The 10,888-nt window shown below is 36.3% G+C and overlaps 1 protein-coding gene across 1 annotated transcript in view; it reads right to left on the bottom strand.

Annotated features, from left to right (window-relative positions):
- Window positions 1-10,888, bottom strand: part of AQR (aquarius intron-binding spliceosomal factor) — a 67,587-nt gene that overhangs the window by 34,587 nt on the left and 22,112 nt on the right. The window contains exons 15-20 of the mRNA XM_019474883.1: window positions 9,983-10,085; window positions 8,788-8,908; window positions 5,511-5,652; window positions 4,567-4,745; window positions 2,337-2,504; window positions 1,728-1,897 (exon numbers count right to left, since the gene is read on the bottom strand). Coding sequence (XP_019330428.1) covers window positions 1,728-1,897; window positions 2,337-2,504; window positions 4,567-4,745; window positions 5,511-5,652; window positions 8,788-8,908; window positions 9,983-10,085 — 883 coding nt within the window. The remainder of the gene's footprint in view (window positions 1-1,727; window positions 1,898-2,336; window positions 2,505-4,566; window positions 4,746-5,510; window positions 5,653-8,787; window positions 8,909-9,982; window positions 10,086-10,888) is intronic.

Raw genomic sequence — 10,888 nt, 5'->3', positions numbered from 1 at the left:
GACCTGCTGGCCACGCTTCTTTTGATGCAGCCCAGGATATGATAGGTCTTCTGGGCTGCAAGTGCACATTGCTGGCTCATGTCCAGCTTTTCATCCACTAGTACCCCCAAGTCCTTTTCCACAGGGCTGCTCTCCATCCCTTCATCCACCAGACTGTATTGATACCAGGGGTTGCCGTGACCCAGGAGCAGGACCTTGCACTTGAAATTGTTGAACATCACGAGGTTCACATGAGACTAATTCTCCAGCTTCTCCGGGTCCCTCTAAATGGCATCCCGTCCCTGAATCTGGAGCACTGTGTTCAGTTCTGGGCTCCTCAGTAAAAAAAGAGACATGGAGTTATTGGAGTGAGTCCAGTGCAGGGCCACAAAGATAATTAAGGAACTGAAGCATCTGCCACATGAGGAGAGGCCAGGAGAGCTGGGACCATTCAGCCTGGAAAAGAGACAGCTCAGGGGGTATCGTATCAATGTGGTAAATACCTGATAGGAGGAAATGAAGACGAGGGAGACAGACTCTTCTCAGTAGTGTCCAGTGACAGGACAGGAGACAATGGGCACAAATTAAAACACATTAAATTCCTTCTGAACACAAGAAAACACTTTTTTTACTGTGAGGACAATTCAGCACTAGAAGAGGTTGCCCAGAGAAGTTTTGGATTCTTAATTCTTGGAGATGAATTCAAGACCCAACTAGATATGGTCCTGGACAGCCTGCTGCAGGTGACCCTGCCTGAACAGGGGGCTTAGACTAGGTAATCTCCAGAGTTGCCTTGCAACCTAAATGATTCTATGATTCTGTAATTATGCCACCTGATCAAAAGAGTTCAATATAAGCAACACAGACCACTTGGTCAAAGTTAAATTTATGTCAATTCACAATTCTAGAAACTCAAATATACCTTTCAACTTTGCTGGGAAACCTTCCTCTTCTTGCTTTAACAGAGGGTAAGGAAAGCTAAGTTATTGATAAGCTTCCTGAAAAACAACATTTGCTGAATTTATATGCAAAACTGAATTAAAGTTGTGCGCATAATTTTAATCTTACATACAGGCAATATACAGTATCATAACGCATTAGCCACAGGTTTATTTTGAACTTTGACCAAATTCCTTGAAGGCTCTCTTGACAATGAATACCCAAGGAAGTAAAATGCCAAAGAATCATGCACTGCAACTGTGTGAAAACTGCTAGGGCAGGAAAAAAAGCACCATTCAATCTACAAAGCTCCAGTTAGCATACAATCTCTATAAGGACTATCAAATATATCAGTGCTAAAAATCTCGTCTGACACCCTTCAAAGCCCAATAAGAAACTGATCCAGTGATGCTCCCAAAAGCTAACAGGTTTCTCTGATTTTCATCTTTTGACTAGTTACTCCTCGTTTTCCTACAGTCCACTATTACATCAGGTAACAAAAACATTCCGCATACTCCCTTGACCCAAGAGGCCAAATACAACTAATCTGTAGGCTACCTGTTAAAAGACTGAAATCATAAACTAATGTTTTATTATATACTCAAGTGAAGTAGGAGTATTCTGATTTTCAGTTACTTCAACACTTAGCTGCAGGGGGAAGTTATCACCAGCTGACATGCTCTAACTTCCTGAAGCGATCCAATGCCACCTAAAAAGCGTAACTACACGCATCTAAAATGAACGTGTCTCAGTACTGCTGGCATATTCAGACAAACTCTTACCCTAAGAGTCAATGAGCAGTACCTTACCTTGAAATTGTTTTCTTTTGGTTTTCTTCTCATTATTATATTAAATGTCTCATAAACATCTTCTGCTCCATTTTGGATTGTATTGGCCATGTCTTGTTGATACTGGTTTGGGTCCAGAAATACTCTGTATGTTCTGCAATCCCCTTTAAGTCTTGGTTTGGGTTCAGGTCCTGCCCGTAATGAAACAGTAAGATTAGAATTTGAAGTAGTGCTAAAAGCAGATTATCATTCAAATAAGTGATCCATAATCATTCCTGAAATGAAATTTAGACAAATTCATATGATGAAACTAATTTCTGCATGGCATTACAAACATTCTTATTTCATGTTTTCATCCCATTTCTAATAGAGTTTTTGAATATAAGCTATTTTATTCCTAAAACCAAAATGTACTGGATTTATTTAATTAATCTAATTATATCAGATTTTACCAGAGGAAACTAGTTAACCTTTCTCAGGCTGCTTATGAAATTGGTTTGGTTTTTCAAGTAGGTAATGAATGCAGTGAGCACTGCTTAAAAGAGAAGCAAGTCAATTATTAGGCTGTTAACAAAAAAAAAAAGAGGGGGGAAAAAAAAAATCTTTTGAACAAGTTTTGGTATACCATACCTTCTTCAATAACACGTCCTCTCTCATCCAACATGCCCTGGATTTCACAGCCTCTGACATATACCAGGCCAGTTTGCTCAACAAAAGGTCGTCGTCGGTCAAACTTGGTGCCATAAGGTTGCGTGGGACGTACCGTAATCAAAAAGCAGACATCATGTTTACGCAGACCTGATTCCAAAAAGGAACATTCAGTGATTTGATTGAATGCCATTTTCCTTTTCCGTTCCTTAATATATATACAACAGAATACATGAAAGTTTCTTTTAAATAAAACCCCATCTGTTTAGAGAATAATGCGTTCTATTTCAAAATATGCCTTTAACTTAGAGTGATTCAGAACCATAGGATATTGTCGTCATCTCCACTATTCTGCACACTAATATCTGCTAGGACTTCAGGTATGAAAAGGAGAAATTAACTGCTTTTTTCATGGCAACAAACTTGAAATCAAGATTATTCTTCTCCCAGTAATCTTACTTAGGTTACACAACCTAGATTTTTTCAGTCTTATCTCAAAAGCAGTGTGTCATTAATCTCTTATTCTCATTGCTTTCTTCTGGACTAACCTCCAATTTTTTTTTTTTTTTTTTTTTTTTTACAACAATTTAGGTGCAGTGCCTAGAACTGGGCACAAAATCCTAAACAAAGTTACTTTAGTTATCTACTTAATAGGGTAAAAGGTCACTTAACCAAGTTACTTGTTTTCCATGCTACATTCCAGTTTATAAATTGCGATATGACTTGGTTGAGTGTTTTGTTTTTTTTTTTCCTCCAACAATTTAGGTGCAGTGCCTAGAACTGGGCACAAAATCCTAAACAAAGTTACTTTAGTTATCTACTTAATAGGGTAAAAGGTCACTTAACCAAGTTACTTGTTTTCCATGCTACATTCCAGTTTATAAATTGCGATATGACTTGGTTGAGTGTTTTGTTTTTTTTTTTCCTCAGCAGTAACATACTGTTGTGGAGTCACAATTGCTTTTGAGCGATGGTGACCTCAGACTCCTCTCATTCTGCAGAGCTACTGCCTAACAGTTATTCCCCGAACACGCATTTGTGCAGTGACTTGTTCTTGCTTAAGTTTAGCATCTTAATATTCATCCCTGTTGAATTACACCCTACTTTTAAAATGCAATTTCTCCAATTCACTAATGTAATTTTGAACACTAATTCTTTTCTCCAGTATACCTACAGATTTCTCACAGATCTAAAACACCTTCAAAATTTAGTAAACACATGTTGTATTTTTCATATGAGACAAATAATTTCTCATGACTCACCGGATATTATCCGACCTAAAGCAGTTTCATCAAGACCCTGTTATGTCAGGCAATGATTCCTCAATTCTTCACCTCAGTTTTGATTAAGTTAAAGCATTACTGCTTTTGAAATCACAGAGGCTGTTCTAGTATTTAAAAAGCTAGGTGCACCACTATATAGCTACCTTCAGTATAGTGAAGTCTGCTGCCATCCTCCTAGCTTTTCTACTTTAAGAGAGATCTACATTCCCAAACTTGTATCTGCTTATTTATCACATAATCCAACTTTAGCATTTGTGCTACGTGACCTGTAATCACACTATGCAGCTCCAGCATATTTAACAGGTTTCTCTAACAAAAGAGAAGGGAGTGACATTTCCTGATAATCCAAGTACAAGTACATGCTTCTATGCCACTTGCCAACACGGTCAACTGAAGTTCAATTCCCCAAGCAAAAGAAGTGTCGCCTGTGAATACTTATAAGAAACAGTATTTGGTACAGTCAGCACTTCCTAACAACATTCAAATATACTGAAAACCACTAAAACACACTAGTTTGAATTAAATCAAAATCTGCCCTCTCCACATGTATATGAGACAGACATCACATTCCCCACTACTTTTCCAATATGACATTATTACCATGCATATTCATTTAAAATGCTAAGTTACTTTTCCACATACCCTGTAAAGGACAGAATTTTAGTTACAAACTGAATGACATCAGCCTGAAATAGTAAACATTCTGCTCCCAATGGACGTGTAAATACTTTAATAATTTCAATCTTCAGTTTAGGAAAATATAAGCTTCGTAGACTTGGAATTTGAGTAACTGACTTTTAAACAGTGTATTAAGATTAGCAAATCTGTATCTTGGATTAAAAAAACCCCTTTCTTACAAGTAAGATGACATCAAAGTGTATTTTGATGAGCACCTACTTTGACCACCTTATTTCAGAGAATGTAAGTACCTTCCCATTCATTCTTGATGTTATCTCGGACATTCAAATTAATTGTAACATCTGCTCGTACTCGCATGGGCCAGTTTTCACCAATATTGGGCTTTGCTACTTCCACCACTGTGAAAGAGACAATGGGTTGCGCCATCCTAGCCCATCCACCAAAGACCACACCTCCATATTCCGATAACCTAAAAAAACCCAACAACAAAAAAAACCCCAAACACCAAAGTTTTGTTAGACATTATCTGATAACAGATTCAGTTCTTTTTTTAAACTGTGGAACAATTTACCTCACAGTCAGCTCTAAGACAAAAGTAGAAGTCTTAATTTTACATGCTACTGAAGTAGATTCAGATAATCCTGCATTTTAGAACTGAAGCATAACATGAACTGACTTAGTCTTATATTTCAAAAAACAAAGGCAACTTACGCTGGCATTATTAAAAAAAAAAAACCTCAGAGAGAGAATAAAAAGGGAAGATAACAAAAAGCAACTACTGAGTATAAAGAGATATCACACCGAATGACCCCTTGAAATCTAAAGGGGATCAAAATGTGGCAGATGGCAAACTCAAGAATACTCAGTAACACCTGTCATAAACCAGAAGAGTTGTTGGTAAAGTTTCCAGATTTTGTAATGTCAGCCAAGGCTTAGTACTTTTGGAAAACTAACTCATCCATCTTAACACAACAAACGTTGGTTGGTAGCATCCAACATACTGTCTTAACACATCTACAGGGATACATATCAACACACCCTTACAAAATCATCCCACAGGATGGCAACACATTATGAAAGAAGTTAGTATAAAACATAGTACCTATGTAATAATTTCAAATGCATTTGTTACTATGTATTTAGTACATACACAATATCAGTTACTCATTCTCAAATGCACTTTGATTACAACTGAAGTTGAACTGACTCATTTGCATCAGTTAATAAATATTACCATGGTTTCATCCTACTGACACTATCTTCAATGTCCTGTCTGATCTCGTAGGTAGACTCTAAGCGGAAGAGATTGAAGTTCCTCAGCAGGTAGTCATGAAGAGTCAGAAACTGTAGATTCAATTTGGGAAGTGCAAGGCAGCCTAAGGGAGTAAGGGTGGAAGGGAAGAGGTATTTGATGGATAAACAAAAAGATGATGATTTAATATATTGGTTCTACAAATTCATAAATACATACACGTTATTCTATAATTGCCATAGTTGGTATCCTGGGAGATTCTAAGAACTACTTCTTTTATAAATATACGTCACTAAAAAGTACACATTTTTCTCCCTTCTTCCCCCAAATTTTCAGTACAGTCAACTGTTTAAAGACTGAATCCTTCCCTGTGTTCAGACTACAACAAAACTGATTTTATAAAAAAATCAAATGCAGGGCAAAGTAATGGTACTTCGGGAAGTCAACAATTAAGCCACCATTAAATAATGATGATTTTATAAATATACGTCACTAAAAAGTACACATTTTTCTCCCTTCTTCCCCCAAATTTTCAGTACAGTCAACTGTTTAAAGACTGAATCCTTCCCTGTGTTCAGACTACAACAAAACTGATTTTATAAAAAAATCAAATGCAGGGCAAAGTAATGGTACTTCGGGAAGTCAACAATTAAGCCACCATTAAATAATGATGAAAAAGGCTCATTAACTAATAAAAAAAAAAGTATTATCCACAATTCCCCAATTCCAATCCTTTACGTTTACTAAAAGCCACAAAAACCATTCATGTAAAAAAAAGTTTTAAGCCAAGAAATCAAATTTTAATACACAACTTTCTTCAAAAGTTTGTTTTACTCATTACAGATTTTTTTTTTTTTAATGAGAATGAAAAACAAAGGAAGATTAGATCTAACTAAACAAGGAGTATTAATACTCCAAGACAGGTCCCAAAGCTTGCATAGCTTTAGAGTAGTCTTAGACGCAAATTTTCCATAATAAAAATTCTTATATGTTACTCATTTAACATTACTGGACTAATGTTCCAGGTTAACACCTATGCTTAGTATCTGTGAAAGCATCAGGCTTTTGTAACTTGCAATGTTATCCTTGAAACCTTTCACTGGTATATGTAATACATACTGGCTTTCACATGCACCGAGATACAATGGCAGTGAAGAAAGGTGATAGAACACAGTAATTTCTATTCTGGAAAGCCTCACGGTGATAAAATACTTTAACACACTTCCCAATACCAAGTGACAAACCCTGTCCTGTAAAGCTAGTTACATGAACAAAGAGCAGGGCCTGAAGCAACACCTCTTCAAGGCTGCACAGCATTTATCAGACAGATATTATTCTTCCCTCATTTTTTAAAAGAAAATAGAAACGATACTCCCATCTTTCTTGGGCTAAATTACTCATTTAATTTTTAGACCAAAAGAATGTAGCTACTTTTAAGAACACAAAAACCCACCAAGACCACAAAACCAGAAGTGTCGTGTTTGAAATCAAGGCTGGAGAATACAGGGAGATTAAAAAGAGAAAGTGTAAACTGAAACTAAGAGAAGCAAAATAGAAAAATACTTGTAACAGTCTGACAGCACCAGAAATGCTTCACAACAGTGCTATCAATACACAGATAATAATAGCGAAAGAGTTCACCACAGGAGGAGGAAATGTTTCCACTAGCAACCACTGTTACTTGCCAAAATTACATTTCACCATTAATAAAATTTCTTTAATGCATTATTAAAAATTCACAAAACAGCACAGAAACAGGTGTGACGAGCTGCTCTTTCTCCCCACCACCCCCCCCAGCAATAACACATATATTATGATTAATATATTTGGCTAATAAAACACAAAATACACATACAGTGCATGCACAAGTTAAGTCCTGCAAATTCAGCCTTCCAATACAGTCTATGACACAGTAAAGCTACCTGGACTTGTATATAAGAACCTGAATGTTCCAGAGCATTAGAACAACCTATGTGTTGTTCACCAAAATAAAAAATAAAATTTAAAAAAAAAAAAATCTTGGTTTAGATATTAATTTCCTAGAAATTACAGCAATCACCCTGGTTTGGGTTTTTTTGCTTTGTTTTGGGGTGGTTTTTTTAAAAAAAAAAAAAAAAAAAAAAAAAAAAAAAAAAAAAAAAAAAAAAAAACCCCATCATGAGACCTATTATTCAGAAGAATCTCAATCAGCTTTCAACTACTTGAATCATACAAAACATAAGTACTTTATCTCTTCTTGGGCAGATCTCTAGACAGCATTTGTATCATCTCGGTTTGGAAAAAGATCCTTTGTTGCCTATAACCCTGCCTTATCTGAAGCAGTCAAACTTCAAAAATCTCTTTCTTCTCATTAATACTTGTTCACAGAGAATTTATACCAAAAAACTAATTTATGCTAAGCAGCTGAACTTAAGGCTCATACCTACACAAAAAAAACTCAGAATCAAAATTACATGGGGGAGGGTACAAAATACTCACTGCTCAAACCAGAAACATACTTTATACTAGTCTTTGAAGATACAGTTGTTATTTGGAATGTCTATGTTCCAAATAAAAGTTTTCAAATTCCTAAAGAAAATTCTAATGATCCACATTAAAATTTTCAGCATTAGATTTTAAAAAGCACAACAGTTTTTAAAGTAGCTAGGTAAAAATACGTGTTGTTTACTGCAAAGCTTAAAATTACATAATTCCTTGATTGCAATACCAGCAGTTTGCTTTCTTTGATCATGAGCATATCAAGCAAGAACACTAAGTTCTGAATTTAGAGTGCATACACTACCTTTCAGTGACTATGTGTACACTTCTACCTTGAAATCAGAGTAAGATAATTAGTGTTAATTTCCTCCCATCACCACCCTTCTTTTTCTTTTTAAAAAGGCTTTCTTGAACATACTTAAGAGCAAAGCACAGACAACAGCTTTTCTGCTGCACGTTTACAACCTGTTTCACCTTACAGTAACTACCTGTGCTACAACTGGTGGTATAGCACATCTATTACTCAGATTAGAAGCAAATAAATGTCTTTATGTAAACATAGGCCTTTGGATTTCTCTTTGAATCTACTCTAAGTTTGCTAACAATTTCATCTCAGAGTTCCTGATTCACAACTCAAAAAAAGCTGACCTTACTCTAAGGTACTGGAAGATGCCAAAGTACTGCATACAAGTCTATGTTCGTTTTGTCTTTGGAACATCAGAACTGGGTTTTTTGCAGCATTTACTGTCCTGTTCAGCATTTACTGAACTACTAATCATACCTTCTCCAGAATAATATTCAGTTGGTACAATATTTTCATCCCAAATAATCTTCTCTGTGGGATAAAGAGGCATCTGGTTGAGTTGTTGAATTTGAGATATTCGTCGCTCATGACGGGAAACCTAAAGAAAGGATGCATTTTAAACTTCCATAAGTCAAAAAGGGACAATAAAGCTATCTTTGAAACATACACATTAATCCATAAGACTGCTGGTGGTGACTTGCTATTTGCTCTCTTTTAATAAGTTTTTGTTTTGTTTTGGCTTGGGTTTTTAATTAAATATAACTAAACGTGCAGAGTGACATCAAAAGATGAACAAACACATGGTGCAACTATCGGTCATAGTACTAGAGTCAAACAATCACGTGGCTACTCAGCTGACCAAAAATGGCATAACAGAACTGAAAATATTCAGTCAAGGCTTAGCAGAGAATCAACTTCAAATGAAATTTATTTTGCTTTCCATTAAATATATGGTCAACAGCTAACTAACACTGCTCATTCAGCAACAGCTAGCCTTAATTCCCTCTTTGGGAGACAAAAAAAATCCATCCAATACTACAATATGTCATCTAAACAAATATCTCTCCATGGCATCCATAAGCATCATATTACTACCATCTAAACCTTAGCAAATTAAGTGAACGATTTTTAAAGAAATCAACATCCACAAAATAAGCCTATGAAAAAGATTTAAAAAAACAGCTATGCCATTCTAATACTGATATCCGATTAGAAGCCTGCAGTAATATTGTTATACACTGAATATCCAAAAAAACATTATGTGCATCAAACGGTATTTCAAATGGGCTTGAGGAACCAAATATCTAGACCTCCTTTAGCAGATTTTTTGTTTGTAAAGGAGACAAACAGGTTACTACATAAAGAGCAACAATTTTCCAGAAGAACTCAAAACTGTTGCTGAGACTCTGCTTATTGACCTTTACAATTACACCAAACACACACATACTAGGTTCTCAGGGAAACTACATTTATAAATAAACATTTTCAAATACTTAACTTACATGATTTTAAATCCCACCTTAGTATGCAGTTTACTGCTATAACACCGCTGCGGTTCAGAGCTGGTTCAGCAAAAGGTCCTAAATGGCTACTTTACTACAGTGTTGCTAGTTTTAGCTATGTCTTGAGTTTGCAAAAGAAAAAATACAAGCAATATTAATTATGTTTTTACCAGCAACTCCAGCAGAAACTCCTTTTCATAGCTCGAGTCTTCCCCCTCAGGAAGGGGCGGCAGCAGGCAGAGGTATGACGCCACCTGGTGGAGAATATGTGAGCTGGACGGCAGAAGGAAAAACAGACGCTTGTGTCACTTAGACCCATTACAGATCAGTATTTTAAGTGAAGTTTGAGATATTTAAAATATTTATTTTCGGAATGCTACAAAATGCTCTAGAGTACTTCCACGGGTGAAGTGTGTTCAGCCACAGGTGTAAGCTGAACCACTCATCCGCAATAGACAGAGCAAGGTGTGAATGTTTTTTATTGTTTCAAGACATGTACCTGAAAACAGAACCAAACAACAGAGCACACATTGCCGTTGTCGAACTACAGACTGTTATCCTTTTAATCACAGCATTTACAATACAGTACAGTTAATACAGTGATATACTTTTATGATTTCTGTTGTACTTTTTGTACAGAACAGAGTAAAAAAAGCTAAATTTAAAAATTTAGAGGTTAACTACTGTAAGTTAATTACTGCTACAATTACTTCAAGCAGCTAGCTATTTTCCAGAAAAATTAGTACTTTCTCACATTCATTAGAAAAAAGGAAAATAAAGATATTTTTCTTATACTGGAATTCTAGTACTTTTCTAGTACTAGAGCGGTTCATCTTGAGGGCGCTCACAAGGCATGAGCGGGACAACCAGGGGATCAGGCCCAGCCAGCACAGGTTCATGAAAGGCAGATCCTGCTTGACCAACCTGATCTCCTTCTATGACCAGGTGACCCGCCTAGTGGATGAGGGAAAGGCTGTGGATGTGGTCTACCTGGACTTCAGCAAGGCCTTTGACACTGTCTCCCACAGCATTCTCCTAGAGAAGCTGGCGGCTCACGGCTTAGACAGGTGGACTCT

This window comes from Aptenodytes forsteri, unplaced genomic scaffold (genome assembly GCF_000699145.1).
Source record: "Aptenodytes forsteri isolate BGI_AS27 unplaced genomic scaffold, ASM69914v1 Scaffold108, whole genome shotgun sequence".
Classification (NCBI taxonomy): Eukaryota; Metazoa; Chordata; class Aves; order Sphenisciformes; family Spheniscidae; genus Aptenodytes; species Aptenodytes forsteri.
Note: the sequence above shows the minus strand (reverse complement) of the source record. Positions and strands in the feature narration are given on the sequence as shown.